Genomic DNA, 18007 nt, shown 5'->3' on the forward strand with positions numbered 1-18007 from the left:
TTTGCCGGTTGTTTGATCGGTGGTTTTAGGAGCATCGAGGTTCCAGTATAGTCGCGCCACTCCTCGGGCACTGAATAAAACGCTGCCCTGGCGCTCCATTTATCCGTGGTGCGTGGCAGCAGGGGATGCCGCGGTGAAAGGGCGATGCCCTCACCAGCACGTGATATCGGAACCATATGATCGGAAGTACGTCTTATGCCCAATGTAATGTTTGGGCGACGAACAAGGACACGTTATATTTTAATTGTACAGACACGCGCAAGACAACTTTGTTACATTTTTTTTCCTGATGGCAGAGCTGTGGATTCTCTCACTGTCGCTGCTATGATGTTAAACCTTGATTACCAACAACGGACCCCTCAGTTTGGTTATGGTGTCTGACATACTTTGCACCACTCCAGCGAGAAAGGAGATATATTGATAATTATAGTTTGCTTTTGTTAGCGCACATGTACCGTCAGCAGCACCTTGGTGTTATTATAGGCTACTAGTCCGTCATAGTGAGGTGTAAAAGCCAATACAAATCTGCAGCAACGTTAGCGGTATTTCTGATATTTTTAAACTCAGTGGAGAGAAGCCGGAAACAGAGCGAATAACCGAACAGGGAGAAGCGCCGTCGGCGCGGTGGCGCGGTTGCCAAGGCTATGGTGTCTGGAAGGCTGCAGTGGCAAAAAATATGAGGGTATCTCGACGGTGGCATACAGTTCATGCAAAATATGTTTTCTTGTTTCTCACACCGCCGCCATAGCAGGGTAAGTTTGGTGGCTGACAAGTTTTGTGGAAGCAAAGTTTTCTAGTTTTTTAATAAAAAATAGTTTTAAATATTAAAATTGGTTATATTTTTATAAATTATTTAGGTTATATTATAAATAAATACATAAACAATGTTTACACTGTTGAGTGGTTTGTCAACTGCTTTAGCAGACGATGGTAGCGACGCTTACGTGCAGTTCCTCACTATTCTCACTAAAGTATATGAGACTTGCCTTGCCAAAAATATAGTAATTCTATGAAACATAAAGACGTTGATAGCCGATAAACTTTACTTGATTTCGTAAGCCCATAATGAAACAAAATTTCACAATGTTCTTAGCGGCCACTAAAGCATGTGCTGCACCTGGTGGCAAAATAGTAACCTAGAAAACATATTTAGTCACTTGTTTTTGCGAGGTCTTAACGCTGGAGCATTTACTATTTTGAGTTCGGTTGCTAGGCGTGGGTGACGTCGGCACGAAATTTATCCGACTCATTTCGAAACTTATCCGAGGCTGGCCGACCAAGCCCGAACACGAGCCGAAGGTGACGTTTAGGTCAATGCCTGTGCGCTGCGCGTACAAAGTTGCGTTGCGATCGGAGGAGTACCGTTGGTTAGCAAAGAGAAACCCGGCGCCGTGCTACGGAGTCGAGTGGACGCCGCCGAACATGGTCACCCGGAGGCCCGAGCCGGGGCGAGGTCGGCCACGAGTGGCTGCATAGGGCAGACGGCACAGTATCGACAGCTGAATGTTAAGCCTAAACAGCCCTGCCGTCTGCCGAGGAAGCGTGATGTAGAAGCTACACGGAACTTTGACCTTCCCGAGCGCACGTTATAATGAGTGGACGGCCGAGGACGACTTCCTTTGCTGAAGGAAACAAGCAGCCTCAACAGCCCAACTTTCTCGCTGGAGTGAAAATAACCAGTAAGTACGGTTCGTAGGCCTAACGGCAGCGGTAACATGGCGCAGCGCGACGGGGCCGGTGGCTCAATCAAAAGAAAAAAAAAGCGAGAATCGGGGCGGGTGGGGGGCAGCGTGGCACAACGCGTCGTCCTCTCTGTCTCTCTCTTGCATGCCCATGGGGATCGGGCGTTGCGCCACGTTAGATTCGGATCTGGAACTGGCGACCAATATCATAAACGAGATCGACCTGGTGCCCGGTAAGTGCGAGCAGCGTCGGCACCCGCGGGTGGTGGTGCGAGTCTCCAGTGTGGCGCCGTCGCAGGCAAGGACGGCGCCAAGGTGACCACGGTGCTGGCCACGCCGGGCCAGGGACCGGACCGGCCCCAGGAGGTGTCCTACTGCGACACCAAGGTGATCGGCAATGGCTCCTTCGGGGTGGTGTACCAGGCGCGCTTGCTGGACTCGGGCCACCTGGTGGCCATCAAGAAGGTGCTGCAGGACAAGCGCTTCAAGAACCGCGAACTGCAGATCATGCGCCGCCTGGACCACTGTAACATAGTGAAGCTCAAGTACTTCTTCTACTCGAGCGGTGACAAAAAGGACGAGGTGTACCTGAACCTGGTGCTCGAGTACATCCCCGAGACGGTCTACCGCGTGGCGCGCCACTACAGCAAGTCCAAGCAGACTATCCCGATCTCCTTCATCAAGGTGAGCGCACCAGCACCCTCCCCCGTGCACCGTCTCGGGCTCTGACCCTCCTCTTTGCGCAGCTGTACATGTACCAGCTATTTCGGAGCCTGGCCTACATCCACTCCCTGGGCATTTGCCATCGGGACATCAAGCCCCAGAACCTGCTGCTGGATCCAGAGACGGGCGTACTAAAGCTGTGCGATTTTGGCAGGTGAGTCTCCTCCTCCCCTCGTCGGTCGCTGCGGGTTCCTCCTCCTCCGCCAGTTTTCCAGCTCACCCGTGCTCCTGCCTCCTTCCCCTTGGAACGCAGCGCGAAGCTGCTGATCAAGGGGGAGCCGAACGTGTCGTACATCTGCTCGCGCTACTACCGGGCCCCCGAGCTGATCTTCGGGGCCACGGACTACACGACCATGATCGACGTGTGGTCGGCCGGGTGCGTGCTGGCCGAGCTGCTGCTGGGCCAGCCTATCTTCCCGGGGGACAGCGGCGTGGACCAGCTGGTGGAGATCATCAAGGTGCTGGGCACTCCGTCGAAGGAGCAGATCCGGGAGATGAACCGCAACTACACGGAGTTCAAGTTCCCCCAGATCAAGGCGCACCCGTGGCACAAGGTGTTCCGCGCACGCACGCCCCCCGAGGCCATCGACTTGGTGGCCCGGCTGCTCGAGTACACGCCCAGCGCCCGCGTGGGGCCCCTGCAGGCCTGCGCGCACGCCTTCTTCGACGAGCTGCGCGAGCCCGGCACGCGGCTCCCCAGCGGACGCGAACTGCCCCCCCTCTTCGACTTCACGCCCCACGGTCAGTCTCGCCTCGCTCCTCTGCCCCCGCTTGCGCTCCCGAAAGGGCTGCTGCTGCTGCCTGTCTCGCAAACCCGGGTCCCATGGCATTGTCATCAGTAAAACATGCATACACAGGGGAGGTTGGTGCATGCAAGCTCAAAAATGCAGCAAATATGCGTCGTAAGGCTTGTCTAGATCATCCTGTTTGTCGTGTTCCTTGTTAGCATGGAAGCAAGGTTTGCCCAAGCTGAAATTTAATTATGGATTGGGTGTAAGCACTCTCACCTCTAAAGAGTGTGAAGAACTAACTTTTTGCCAGTGTAAGTGCCAAGCATTGGCGTACGAGGAGTCTGAAACACAAGAGATCAAAACGGAAAATTAGCAGGCCTTTACACACATGATAATAACCAGACTATGCGTTGCTGTGGGTTGCTGTCGAATATAACAGCAGATATGACAGATTACAGCCAATAGGCACTACAAAACGTGCCTACCAGTGCAACATTAGTCTCTGTGTGTGCGAACCTGGTGTTGCACTAATGCATACTACACTAAGCAATTCCAGAGTGGTTTGGTTTAGCCAGTTATTGTCATGGCACTTCTTGGGTGATCCTAGAGAGACATCATTGTGGGCAGGAAGGTTCACACAAAGAAGACTGAAGCAAGCTATGGGAACTTTTGGTGAGGGCAATTCTGAAAAACTTTTGAGAACCCCATGAATGTCTTTGACCCACGAGCATAGGGTGGGACAGCTGGTTGCCCTGCAAATGCTTGTAGCAGAGCCAGGACCCGTGTACTTTAGGCAAGGTTTTGAAAGAAATACTCCCAGGTCATTTTGGGTCCATCTGTGAGGTTTTAAAGCTCCACTGATCAGCGTATATTCGACTACAGTTCATTGCGTTGTCCTGTGACCATCTGTGAGGTTTGAAAACTCACTGATAAGCGTATATTCAACTACAGCTCATTGCGTTGTCCTGTGACCATCTCTGAGGTTTGAAAAACTGCCACTGATGAATGTGTATTCAACTGCAGTTTATTGCGTTATCCTGTGCAGCCCCAGGCACACAAAAATGGGAGTTGTTTATTTCTAATTTGTTTGAATTGCTTCCGTTGCTTCGTCAAGAGCTCTGATTCAGCCCCCTCGTGTGCTTCTCAGCGTTGCTGTCATGAGAAGTCGGAGGTTAATTCTACTCGTGAAGGGATTGATACGGGCATTGAATATTCTGACAGGTGTATTCATTCCTGTGTATTAATGCAGATTAATCACTCCTTAATCTGCTCTTCACTGTTCTTCACTTATTAGTCTTCAGGAGAGGAGTTATCCTTATTTCGCTCCTTGTTCTGCCAGATGGCAGAACAAGGATGATAAATGCACATTCTACTCCGTAGCATCTCTCTACCACCTGTTTCCCTAGATGCTAATCATGCGTCTGCAGGTCTCAGTGAAATCTTGTCACCAGTTTCTGGAATAATTTTTAACATTTTGGCCTTAAAATTATCTCGTGGTTACATTATTCCGTACACCTGTATGGAATATCCAAGTGCTCTGGGCACTGAAAAATGTTGGTAATATGATTTCTTGGCAGAAATTGCCTGCATTGGGTTGTTGTTGTACATACTGAGGACAGGAATGGGAATCTTTTTTGGCACTTGTGTTTCGAAGCAAGCAGGCCGGGCAGTGAACTGGGACATTCGACATCCAACAGTGAAAATAAAGTTACGGTGAAGAAAAAAAAAACACCAGGAAAACAAGTGTCATTTTTGTCAGACATGTTTGAATGCGACTATTATTGCATTTTAAATATTCATATTCTGTTACACACACTAGTAAAACAATGAGCATCGAAAGTTTTATTCTTAAAATTATTAATTTCGAAGTTATTAGTGTTCGTGCAGTGAGAAAGGGCAAAGCATGCAGTTTAGAGAAAAACAGTTTTCATTTAGGAACCCCCGTAGGGGGTCATGATGTACTTGAAGTGTAGAACAAGATCATGACCCCCTTGTGCCTTAAATGCACCGGGCTCATAGCTGCCACCTTCTTTAGATGCAGTGGGCTTTCTTTTGCTTTGTTGCTGCGTCCCTTTTCTTCTGAAGATCTTTCGAAACATTGCTGATTGACATAGGCTATGTCTTCTGTATGTGGTAGTGGTCTTTGGTGTAGCATGCTACCGTGGTTCTTTGCGCACTTCTCTCAAAAATATCTGTTGTACCTCTGTTCTATTGTTGAAGTAGCCTTCACTGTGCTAGCAAAAAGTGGGTGTAAAGCAAACAAAGGGAACAGTTTGAACATTCCTCAACCCTTTGCGGGTATTTAATACAGACAAAAAGAATTATTACAAAATGCCTTTAAGTAAATTTTTAAGTATTAGACCCAAATATGAAATTCTAATACATGCCGTCGATTTTTGCTAGATTAGCAGTTTCTATTACCACAGAAAAGTTGTTTTTAATATTCCAACAACAGTTGCATGAAAACATTCGCAACCTTTGTGTTAGCTGTTTCTATTTTGTGTCCGTTCGTAAGGATAAGGCTTTGCAGGTGTTCTACTAGCGGTGATGAGAAAGAGGTGTTGTCTCAAAAGTAAATGGCTTTGTTCCTTTTTAACAATAGGGAGTTTTAGCATACCATTACCATGCTTATGTTACCGTCTACCGCGCTTTCGGGAGTCTACTGCGCATGTGTGAGAAGTTACCGTGAACGGTAACTTGCCGGCACAGGCTTTACCGTCGCCACCGAGTTTCCTGAGCAGCCGAAGTGTACCCTCACGTCTTGTTTTTGTTAAATTATGCTCATGACTACGACAAATGACGATTTTCCTCAGATAAGCGAGCAAAGTGGCTGCGCCTACTTGTGCTAAGCCTCGCCTGAGCTCGCAAAGCGCTTTTGCGCATCCAGTATCGTGCTGGGCAAGGAACTGTAGGTGATTGAGTAATTACTACAACATATTTTACTTATTTCATGCCGAAATATTTAGCGGAGGCCTGAATTCTCGTTTACGATATTTTTTGTTAATTGTGCCGACTAGATGGAGGCATTGGCATCGCGTTTTCTTTTTTAAATCTAAATGGGAGATGTCTACAATTATTTCAGAAAAGAATTTCTGTATTATTAGCGTCTAATCTAAAGAGTTTGAAATTCGAGCTATTTCATGCATAAACAATCATTTCTGGGCAACAAGGTTTTGCGTTGTTCGTTTTGAGACTAATTCGTCAAATGTCGCTACCTGAACAACAGCGGCCGTTAAGGCGGAATGCGTAAACTGCAAACGACGTGCTAGAACGTGTCCATCTGTTTTCAACGGTAAACGGAAACTCCGGCTTCTGGTAACTCGTTTAACGGTAACTAAAACACTGTTACAATATGCTAAAACTCTCTAATGGCATGACACTGGTGTTCGCTTCCTGTATGTGTCTGCTGTACTTGTGGGGGCGACAATATACAGGTGTGCCTGTTGATGCTATGCTTACGTGCCCGTCAAATTGAAGGAAATAGGCATTGCTGTTAACACTTCCAGCTTATGATTTTTTTGTGAGTGAAGAATGATCAGTTGGACACCAGCAGTCCAAAAGCAACTAAAAACCTCCTGTGAAGGGGAAGACAAGGAAGCTATCTATGCCTGTGCCATTCACAAGGCGGGAAAGTATGCTACGTTGGCTATACATGAAAACACGTCATTGCTCACATAATGGTGCTGTCTGAATGACTTCTGTCTGAGCTCCAACAGTCAGGCTACAGCTTGCTGTGATCAACTCCCAATTTCACTTTGCTATCAATTAACCATATCTACTTAAAGCTGCTGCAGCTTGTAAGCAAGTTGTTTGGTTCATGAAGTCGCTTTTTGGTGTATCCGGGGTGAGAGTTAGGGGGGGGGGGGGGGCAATTTTGAAATCGGGCATGCTGGCACACAGGGCCGCTGTGAGTTATGTCTATAATGTACACATTTCTGGGGGCTATTTCAAATCCTTCTGACCATAGCCAAACCCATGGTGCAATCTTTTCGGTGGGCAATCTTTTCTATCTAGAACCTGATAGCTGCTGTCATGCCAACGTGACCGTATCTGCAAATCTTGTTCAACAAACCTGTTTTCTTTGGCGAGTGCATTGTTGACGGTAGCTGTAGGCAATCCCTGCGGTGCCTATCTGCATTCCACACAAGCCCCGTGGTGCAGTCTGACAATCGCTACTGGCCCCTGTGCCAGCTCAGCTCAGCACAAACACTTCCCACAACTCTGCGGACCACATGGCCACTCCATCCATCATTTTTTTTTTTGACAAACGATCTTATCATTCCTCTTAAGTGAGTTTCTAACTATTTGTTCGAAATTAGATTTTTGCAGCACATTTCGTGTCGCACATAACCATTGCCTGGCCATATACACCAGCGTTTTTAGTTGTTTTTGACCCATCTGTCTTCTAGTTCGACTGCCAAAATGTCGTTACCCCACTGTTTCTTTATATCTGTAATCTTCTTGGCGCTCTGCCCTATTTGGCCTTGTGCCACACAAAAACAGCCATCATCATCAAATCTGAGCTTGTACACAAGAGGACAAAGTATTCAATAGCAAACGCCTCTATATGTGCCATTGTAGGGCTTGAAGGGTCTGCCTAGCCTTGTTCCTTTCTCTGTTGTCACCGCCTTCCTACTGTGAATTCTCAGTACTGAAAAGGCACGCACCAGGCCTTTTTTCTGTCTGGGCGTCGCGCTCAATTCTCTCGACAGTTGCCCTGTGGTCAGTTGTGCTCTCACTTGACCATTGGTTCTCAGTTGTGTGAGCCTTGTGCGTGTTTCAAGTGAGCCTGCCTTTGTGTCAGCAATGTGGGAGTGGGAAAGGTGGAAGTATGGAAAATTCGCTACCACACCAGCATTGGGTGCTGCTCCAAGAAAGCTCTCCTAGTGGCGCTGCACCAGTGTGCTGTGCTGTGTGCGTGCATGCGCACGCTAAAAAGCTGGAAACATGCCAAGTGTTCTCCTACATTTGAGAATCGCCCCTTATTTTGGAGGGATGGCTCCGTCTGCTACGTCAGAATTGCGAAAAAAGGTGCGACCCTTACACTGATTACACGGAAGCGCGTGAATCATTTGACTGTCTTTTTATATTTTGGTAAAGAAAGTTGAAGGTGTCCAGTGGGCAGTTCACAGTTGTAAAAGCTGTAAAGCATGAGAAGATACAACCGGTGCAGTAATACGGCTCTATGAGGGCTTAGGATCTTCAGGTTTTTTAACGCTAAAGGGGCCATGAAGACAAAATACAAGTTATTCTCATTTGAAAGATTAGTGGCCGTATTGAGTCCCTCCTCCATTCCATTTGCTCCCTCCACTCGGCTGAGGAGCAGATTCCGGCAATGCTTATGCATGGGGAAATCGATTTCAAGGCTCTCCTCCACTGGAGGCTCGAGTGGAGGAAGGACTCAGAATACCAGGGTAGGTGTTCTATAGTGTCCCCAGCGTTTCTCCGGCAGCAGCTGATGCTTTGTTCATTCAGAAATTGCACAATTTAAGCCAAAATTTTAATCCTCCTGGTAATCTGTTTCGTGACGTCAGTGACTACGTATCCACGGCAGGTATTTGAGACGAATGTTGACTACGGCTGCAGCAGAAGAGGAAATGTCTTTTTGTTGCTTCATCTGCCTTCCATTCTCTCGATGGTGCCACAATACTGCTCAGGCCTGCTGTCCGCACTCGATTTCTTCTTGGCCAGATTTGCACCTGGCTGCTTATTTTTGTTACGGTTGATAGTAATTGTTTTGTGAAACGTTGGGTGTGCTCGACAAACAGGGTCACATAAGACGATGTCGCTTATGCCAATTGGCCAGTGTCGTGTGAGACAACCCTAACGCGCTGGACTGCTGTGCAGCTATAGGCTCCGTGCAGTCAAGTTTGCCGAGCGAGCGCAGCGCCATCTACCGCGCCTCCGCGCAACACTGGGTAGGCTGAGCCTCACCGTCCTGGCCAGCCGGCTGCTTTACGCACTGTGCCCGTGCCCTTGCAAAGGCGTCTATCAAGTGGTTAGGTGCGCTATAAGTGGCTTAAGTTTGTGGGATACGCTGCAATGGCGACAGGATGGAGTGTTATCGACTGAGAGGCGTTAAAAGAAACAAAGCCCAGAAGGAAAGCTACCGCCTTCGCTGCCCTGAATCGTCAGAGTTGGGAAGGCTGGTCACAGCCTCACAGGCGGCATATGTCTCCGTGAAATTTTTAGAAAATACAACGGCGATGACTACCAAGCAGATTACATGCTGCTGTCAAAGTAAAGTATATCGGTTTGCCAGCTGTTAATAGTTGTAAGCTTACAATAAATAGGTTGGTTTCTCTGCATCGTGCATGACTCTTCCGCGGCGTTTATAATGAAAATTCATGCGGCACGTAACACTCAGCCGTATTTTAATTGTAAGAACTAATTGATGGCTGCAACATCTCAACCCTTTTTTGGAAAAAATATGATTGTTTTTAAACAAAGTAGCGCCATTTGTTTGAAAATAAGCTGTCAAAAAGTCGAAATACCTACGTCAGTACAAGATATAAAAGCAATGCGTGTGGTATTTGCACTGCAAATAAATGCTGTTCAATAAAACAAAGCCGTTTTAACGAGGCTCACAGCAGCAACATCAGAGAACAATAAAAAATAAACGGAGTTTATGATTATTCTAATATTTGGAGGCCCTGCGTACCCCGTAAAAAGGAAGAGGTAGTCTTAAATCGTTCACGGGCATTTCCTGGCGGGCTTGCAGCAAAACCCGTGTACGTTGTGAATGTATTCACGGAAAAGGAGACGGAAGGCACAGAGGTTGAGTCTTCCTTTCGCTCATGAGGCGATACTGCTTGACCTCGTACGCGGAGCAAGAAAACGTGCTCGCTCCGTGATATCGGGGTGGGACGAACTGGCACCAGCGGAAACGAACTGTCAGGGGCGAGGAGCAGGACGCATTCTGGGAATGTTTGGCGATAATTCAAGCCATGAAATTGAAAATCGTCGTCAGGTTCATTTCCCTGCCACAGCGGCCGCTTTTCCGATAAAGGCGAAAAGTGAAAACGCCCGTGTGTTCGAGATTCCGGAAACGTGAAAGATCCCCAGGTAGTCAAAATTAATCCCGATCCCTCCACTACGGCGCGCCTCATAGCCTGTCTGGCGTCGGCGGGTCGAACCGCACAATAAATCAATCGAAAATCACCGCCAGTTCATTCGCAGTTCTCTATGCTTCTCACCCGCCTGATACACATTGGAGCCCGCGTATTTAAGGTAATTATACTTGCTTTGAAGTCAATGCTCTAGCACGTAGCGCAGCGTACAGACCGCACTACACCCAAACAATCGATCCTGTGAGACGGAGCACCGTACTCGCAAAACCACGGTGGTCCGATTTCAAGAATACAAACAAAACGGCTTCTCTCCAATGCTGTGAACAGCTAATTAATTTGTGCTTTCTAGCTGAAACACAAATTCACTGGAAAAAAACAATGTGGAAACGTGAAAATGTGCGCACGAAATGCTCCACCTGGTTCTGGCTATGCTGAGAAGTCAATATCACTTGACCCCTTCCTCCGTACGCGTAGTCAACAGTTCAGTCCTTCAGTCTATTCCTAGCCTGGTGCGGTAGAATTACTGCCGTATGTTTTAGTTAATATAAAAGTTAAAAATTGCGTATTCTACATTTCATCCGGTGCCGCCAATCAGGAGCGCAACCGAAACACGAGCACGCTGGCGAGCGGCGGCCGACTCAGTATTTTTCTTTCTCCCCGATGGCGGCGCTGGGTGTCGCGGCTCAGTGTCGCCCTCTGTTCACTGCACGGTGCCTATAACGAGTATAGTGTACGCACTGGTGCTTCTATGTTTACATGTACTTTTGTAACTTTCATTTTTTATCCCACCATTGTTGCTGCTATAAAAAGAATATGCATTAAATTTAAGCACAAATAGCTCATTTTGCAAGCTTATAAGCTTTGCCTAACTTGCATTTGCTTTTGCCAGCCTCGGTTAATTGCACAGCTGCTTGTAATACGTCATAGGTTCTATTCTAGTGCGGAGAATGAGCTAGTGGGTCGCATGGCCATTCCCTTTTTTCGTAATTATACAGCTTATTTGAGCGAAGTTTACGTTGAAAGTGGTATCAGTGTTGTTGTAACGAGGCAATCTTCCAAATGAACCAAACTTGCATTTTGTCGACATGGCCCCTTTAAAAAATGCCATATTCAGATGATCCACCGGTGCTCTGCAACCTTCGTGCAATGTGTCCTGCTTTTGCACTGGACGTCACCACACTGCACCACATGCATGCAGCCACAATTTTTAGCAGCAGCATGTGCGCCAGACCTTCATTTTTCATTATGATTAGAGTTCCACGAAGTCTAAAGTGTTTCAAAAAATTTTGCAGGAACTTCGATATTTGCATCTTTGCATTTGAAAAGCTAATATTGCTTTAATTAATGAAATCTTGGTTTTGATGAAATCTCATCTGGTCGGGCAGAATATTCAGCTTTCACGTCTCTTTTTAAATAAACATTTGGTCGGTGACTCCGTTTTTAACTAGTGCTTTCATTTCCTAGTGATGTGAATTCGAAAATTGTGTGGGATAACCCACGCCACTTTGAATAGCCATTATTGCTTTGGTGCTGGCTAATTCATTTTTTGAAATCTTATCTTAGTCAAGTACAGGTTCCATCATAAGTAAGTGGAACACGGGTTTGTGAATATTACAAATTACACAAACACAGTCTGGCAGTTCCCAGAAGAAAAAAATTCGGTAAATTTCCGAGGCCGTGTTCCAATTACTTTTGAGGGCACCTGTACATGGAATGCCGAGCACGGATTTGTAAGAGGGGATTTATCTGCGTTCTCCTCTGCAACCAAATTCTACTTCTCTTTTTAAAAGTTCAGACTAGGAGCATCCCCGAGGGGTTTGTAGTGGTATTGTCGTGTGCAAGGCTAAAAGTGTGATCGAAATTTGGAGCTAACACACTGAAGCTGATCTTGGGCTGCAAGGTGCACTGTAGTGGGATCACTGTTCTCATTAGACCTTGGGATCTCTATAGAGAATGTGCACCGCAATTTTGTGCGCACCTGTGTTTTTGTGTTGTCGCCCCGTCAGAAATACAGCCTCCGTGGCCAGAATCAAAAACATTACCTCACGCATTTAAAGGGGCCCTGAAAGGCATTTTGAGCACACTAAATGAACTAGCGCAATCGCTAGATTGGGTCGCCAACGTCACCTGTGCCAAGTATTACTCTTTTACGCGCAGCGGAAAGCTCACACTTTTGTTGCAAAGTTTGTCGCTTTTTTCTCACCCTTTCCTTCGTGTTTTTGGACGCCGCCATCTTCACATGTCTACATCATCGATTCCCAGATGTTCGTCATGAGCTAGACATCCTGCTATTGGGCGGCTTTTTCACGCACTTCCGGCAAAGAGATTAGTCGTCTGCTCAGCGTCGGCTCGCCGGCTGATCTGCCAGCGGAGTGCCGGAGTGCTTTGACATTTTACGACAAACGAAACAAGTGTAAACAAACGCTTAACCGTTTGTGTTGAATGCAACACGGCCATAACACGACGTGGATTTTATCTTACGTGAGTACGTACCATAAAGAAAGTCCCGTGGCACTTCTTTGGTGCAATCGCAGAGAACGCCCTGAGCCGAATGCCCGGGTTTGACGGATACATTTTATTCCACTTCAAAACAATCCAGAGATGCGTTTCGAACGAACACAACGTCACAACATGCGTTGCAAGTCTGAACCGCGATTGGAAGACGATGGGTTCCTCCTCCTGCCCGTCGTAACTTCGGCACTCACCTCGCGCGTGGTTTGCGGGGACGAGCAGCAAGTCACAACTCTGGCGCGCAAGCGAGAAGGCTTTTAGCCAGGCACACTGCACATACCCCATGCGAGGTTGAGTGGTACGTCGTTCGAGAAAGATAATCCAGACCATGGGAAGCACTATCCACCCGCAGAAGTACAATGTCGCATTTCATCGCGAAACGAACGCGTCCACAACACACAGGAGGCGATGCACACACACACACACACAGCTTCGGTCGCTGCATTGGCTTAGCTGCAAGCTTCGTTCGGACAATCAGCGATGCTACGACGATACAGAGCTTCGTGAGGACGACGTGCTAACCACTTCACGTATTTAAAAACACAGGGGCAAAGAACTAGGTTCATCGGAAGCAAAAAATCTTTCCTCCATTATAGTGCCTGAAATATACTGGCTAGTGTGCCGAGGGCGGGCTCCAGGCGGGCGCCGGGAGCGATGTACGCGGCCGTCTGCCGCTTGGGGCGCTGCCGTGCGGGAGTGTGCGCGTTCATCCGGCCCGAGCAGATCGCGCGGTTACCTCCGAGCTGCGTAGCACACGGCAGCGGCAGAACTTTCCATTCCCGCTTGCGACGAAAGCGAGCGAAAGCGACGGGAATTCTGTCGCGCAACCAAAATTTGTCCCGACCATTCGACAAAAACGATCGTCGCGCGACAAATGGACGGAATTCCTGCCGCTCTCACTCGCTTTCGTCGCAAGTGCGAACGGGCCTTTATGCGCAATCTCCGCCCCACATAAAACAAGCTCTTGCTTGTCGCCTGAGCATACGGTTGATATCTGACTACGTTACACTGTGCTTGCCAGTGTATTTAAACGATGTCACTAGGTTTAAACGTACGCGCTCGGCGTGCAGCTTTGTAAACGCAAGCGGTTTCACATACGCACGCTATTTTGCTGCTAATAGAGTTTTAGTACAGCGTTTGTGGCCTTTGCATACGCTAAACGCTAAATTTTTGCGTCCCGCTACGTGACACCGCGATGGGAGTTTTATAGAGCGTCTCATCAGTTTTGCGTAGCGACACACTAATGCATACGGCGCCATCTGTCAAATGTTTTCCGAAATGTCTCGCCGGCTGATCTGCTAGCGGAGTGCCGGAGTGTTTGGACATTTTACGACTATCCAAACAAGTGCAAACAAACGCTTTCCCGTCAGTGTTGAATGCAACACATGGGTGCAGCTTGTCAGAACACGGGTTCTCGCTGATCGAGTGCAGCGTTGGTTTGCTCTTCGCCTTCACGTTCATCGCCGCTCATAAAGCGATCCGATCCGGCGCGTTTTGTGCACGGGTTCTGTGTCGGTTGAAAATGTCTTTTTTCACATGCCGCCGGTAGTAGGAATTACAACCACCGCAAAATAACACCCGGCACCAGCGGGGCCACATCTGAGACCGCGCTTTTTGGATAAACAGTGCGCGGTGCACCAAAGGGAACGAGCGCACGATTCTCCCCACGCGGCTGCGAGTTCGCCGCCGATACCAACTGCAGCTACGTGCACCGCGAAAGGGCAAGGCCAGGCCGCACACATGCGGCCAGGTCATTCGTTCGCTTTTCCAGCCTGTGTCCATGGTGTCTACAGAGATGAAAAAGCCGAAAGAGCTGGCCCGTAGCAGACGGCAGTCTGTGGGAGCGCAATAGCGGAAGTACGTCACCGCTGAAGAGCGGAGCATCATGGGAGGGGAGGCCAACAGCGAAGAAACAGTTGAAAGGAGGAGGAAATACGGCGCGACGATAATTCGCGGTTTTTGATTTACGATTTCTCAGCTAATACTCATCGCTTTAACAAAATTCTTGCAGGAGGAGATTGCTAATACATTGCTTTATTTGGTTACATGTACATCCATGCATCGGCGGAAGGCATTTCAGGACCCCTTTAACGCCTCAACTGCTCTGTTTCAGTGTTGGGCATTTATGAGTGAGGCTAAGTTATATCAGAGTGATATTGTGGCAGTTCTTGTGTGCGCAGGGAGTTTGAGTGCGTTCTATCTCATTCCATACTACAGTATAGCCACGAGCCCTATTTAACGAGCATTTAGATTGCATTTGCATGCATCAGAGATTAGATAGGGTCAGCTTTCTGATTTCCAAGGCTTGCCTATTGTTATGCACAAGGTCAGACAGTCCCTAATCAGTGCAAAGATCATACAGCAGTGCGTTATCTTTGGATGGTGGTAGCAGAGGCGACAACTCTAACAAGGCTTGTAGCTGGGTGATGAATGCCTCATGAACCAATCCTACATTGCCTGGTTGGTGTTTTTCTTAATGTACGTAGCTGTTAAAGTTTTCTAAAAGGAATAACATGGGCCACAAGACAGCTCTGCCTCTTCACCATGCAAGAGCTAAATACTGTCGAGATGTTAAGAAATTAATACCGTTCCACTCAATGTGAAAACTGTCGGCGGTGCAGTGATTCACCATAATGGGTTGCAGCGCCGTTATCCGCTCACTGCTACCACCCAGTGCAATTCAAATTTCCCGCCTTCGCAGTGCTTGCGCGCCTCCTGCCTGAAACTGCGCCAGCGGAAGTTCGGTTCTTTTTGTGCTTGCTTTTCCTCCCGCCCATGCCGGCATTGCGCTGCCACTTTTGTAAAAACCAACCGAACGAGCGTTCCTAACTAAATGAACGCGGGCGCTGCCGGTTAATTCTGTCTATTTTGCCTCAAATGTACCTGCAGTTTTCTTAATGCTAAACAACAGGGAGATGTATAACAGACGCCAGTGGTTCACGAGTTTCGAATGCTTATGACTGTATAGACCGCTTGGCTTTCGAAGCCTCTGTGGGATGCCGCGACGACATCCGCTACGACGGAACGCTGTATGGCTGTACATTGGTCCAGCGAGCGATATACAACGAAAAGGCTAGCCCCTAAAGTGCTCTGTACTTCAGAAAAAGTGCTCTTCACGAGTGCGTATGGTATTCTATAATGTCCATCATGACACACATTGAATGCACTGTGCTGTTGCACGTTACTGCAGTGCTGACACTGTCATTGGTGCAGATGTTTTGACTTGGAAGGAATTTCTATTAGGTGTATGAGAACCGTGTCGCGTCAACTTGTGCCGTGTAGGACTGGTATGAGTGTCCTGTCGAGAAGTGCTTGCAAAAACGTTGGGTGCCTGCTGCTTGTCGGGTGACGTTTCTCTTCTTCACTGCATGCGCAGAGCTGTCCCTGGAGCCGCAGCTGAACGCCACGCTGATCCCGGCGCACTTGCGGGGAGGCATGGCCCCCGAGGCGGCTGCTCCGTCGGCGGCGGCGGCGGCGGCGTCCGAGCCTTCCGAGGCGTCTACCTCCAACAGTGGCCCCGTGTAAATAAAGTGTGTGTGTACATAGGCGTGTACATACCGTGTGTGGGGGGAGGCCCCTCTCCCAGACCGCCCCGCTATTTATTGTGTGGCATTAGAGTTTTAGACCGACCACCCGTGTAGTGCCAGAGAATAAACGTTTCCCATCTGCTGCCTCCCCTGTGTGTCGGGCCCCGAGCAGAGGCTTTGGAAAGCCCTGCCCTCCCCCACCACTGCAGGCCGAGTGCAAGGAGGCACATCACGGTGACTGGTGGCATCGTTTTCCAGGGAAGAATGAGGTGCCCGTCGATGCGGCCATTCACAAAATTCAGTCGGTGTGAACAGACACCTTGTACAAGATGCCAACGGCTGGGGCTGTCAAGCCACTACTGCACCAAAGCAGCAAGCATCCGTGATCACACTGTAGGCACAAAATAAGTGCTAAATATATATACATATATTTTTGCAAATTTAAAAAGCATCAGCAACAGATGTCTCGGGCATCTAGCCACTTCAGAAGAAGAACGGGGTACGTGGGGAAACCGATTGATTCAGAGGCTTGGAGGTTTCGTGCAGAGGGGGCTACATTCCCCGCTTTCTGTTCTTTTCATCCCATGTAGCTTGTTATTGAATGTTCCCGGCACCCGCTCATTTTCTTATCCTTTATCTCTGTCAAGGGAGTGGATTTGGCAGCTTGTGCCGCTTTCAATTAGGTTCAACGAAAAACATTGCTGCTTGTTTGCAATTTGTTTGAAGCGATGGATTCCAAATCCCGCTTACTGTGCCATAATATGACATGGCAAGGGCTCTGTGGGGGAGTAGCCAAAGCAGGCAGTCTCTATGCTGACTCGATGCCATCAAGGGGAAACAAGAAGTTTTGCACCTTTGATCAGACTTGACAAAACTTAGTTGGGTGCCTTGGTGTGTCGTGACCCAATGCTGCGTAACCATGTAGCCGTGGGATTTTCTAAAAGGCAGTAAAGGTGACTGGGATAGGCAACTTAAGCTCATCTGAACCCTCGATGCGCCCCTTGAGAAAATGGCAGGCAAGATTTGCTCTTAATCCACATCAAGAGCTGTCTCACTATTGCGAGCCACTGGGGTTGGTGCAGCAGCCCCACTGCTCCTTCCATTTGTTTGCTATTCATGTTATTAAAATTAATTGCCTTGCCACAAAATAACATTGTTCGGTTTGGAACACAATTCCTGCTGCGAGCTCTTGACTATTACTGTTCGATTGATTTGGCTGGCATCAGTCCTGTCGCATCACAGATTAAGAGCTCAAAAGTAGCTGTTGAGTTGCCACCTTTTGTCTGATTGTAAAGTTTTGTGTTGAAATTGGCACGAAATCTAGATCTACAAAGCATTCATTACATTGGCAAGCGTAACCGGTGCGCCATGAGGAATGGGTGCTGTGCTATGTTATGCAACACTCAAGCCCAACACCAACAATCGTTCTGCACACCTCATTTTGTTCCATCAAATTTTTTGTTAATGCACCCTTGGTGTCAGGAAATGTATTTGCAAAAATTATTGCAACTTTAGACGAGTTGTTTCTCAAAGTTGGCATCCTTCAACTTCCCTCTTTTCGGAGGTCTAATTGCCAGTTTCTTGCTTTTTCTTCTTTTCGCTCAACTTGAGACAAATGAAAACTTACAAGATACCCCCCTAAATACTGACCTCCATCCTTGGTCTTCTGCAGGGAAAATAATACTAGGTGTGACTACCTCTCCTGAACTGCAAGGGGAGCCGTGTTGTGGAAAAGTGAAAGGTGGAGAGGATATGGGAAAAAA

The 18007-nt window shown here is 48.0% G+C and overlaps 1 protein-coding gene across 3 annotated transcripts; it reads left to right on the forward strand.

Moving 5' to 3' along the window:
* Positions 1 to 1238: 1238 nt before the first annotated feature.
* Positions 1239 to 16390, forward strand: LOC144178307 (glycogen synthase kinase-3 beta-like). 3 transcript variants are annotated; one of them, XM_077706056.1, is made up of 6 exons: positions 1239 to 1679; positions 1838 to 1915; positions 1981 to 2366; positions 2429 to 2559; positions 2659 to 3146; positions 16094 to 16390. In XM_077706056.1, exons 1-6 carry the CDS (start codon positions 1592 to 1594, stop codon positions 16240 to 16242), a joined length of 1320 nt encoding a protein of 439 aa, XP_077562182.1. In that variant the 5' UTR covers positions 1239 to 1591; the 3' UTR covers positions 16243 to 16390. The 3 variants fall into 3 exon arrangements, with proteins under 3 accessions (XP_077562182.1, XP_077562183.1, XP_077562184.1); XM_077706057.1 differs by having other exon boundaries at positions 1862 to 1915; XM_077706058.1 differs by lacking the exon at positions 1838 to 1915 and having other exon boundaries at positions 1242 to 1679.
* The last annotated feature ends 1617 nt before the right edge of the window (positions 16391 to 18007 follow it).

The sequence above is a fragment of the Haemaphysalis longicornis genome, unplaced genomic scaffold (assembly GCF_048455015.1).
Source record: "Haemaphysalis longicornis isolate Haplotype H1 unplaced genomic scaffold, Haemaphysalis longicornis Haplotype H1 scaffold_4, whole genome shotgun sequence".
In the NCBI taxonomy this organism is placed as follows: domain Eukaryota; kingdom Metazoa; phylum Arthropoda; class Arachnida; order Ixodida; family Ixodidae; genus Haemaphysalis; species Haemaphysalis longicornis.

Bases quoted from the DNA above. Each gene is read 5' to 3' on its own strand.
- LOC144178307 (XM_077706056.1), top strand. From the start codon at position 1,592: ATGAGTGGACGGCCGAGGACGACTTCCTTTGCTGAAGGAAACAAGCAG. The intron at 1,916-1,980 runs GTAAGTGCGAGC...GCGCCGTCGCAG, and splicing joins CGAGATCGACCTGGTGCCCG to GCAAGGACGGCGCCAAGGTG. The intron at 2,560-2,658 runs GTGAGTCTCCTC...CTTGGAACGCAG, and splicing joins AAGCTGTGCGATTTTGGCAG to CGCGAAGCTGCTGATCAAGG.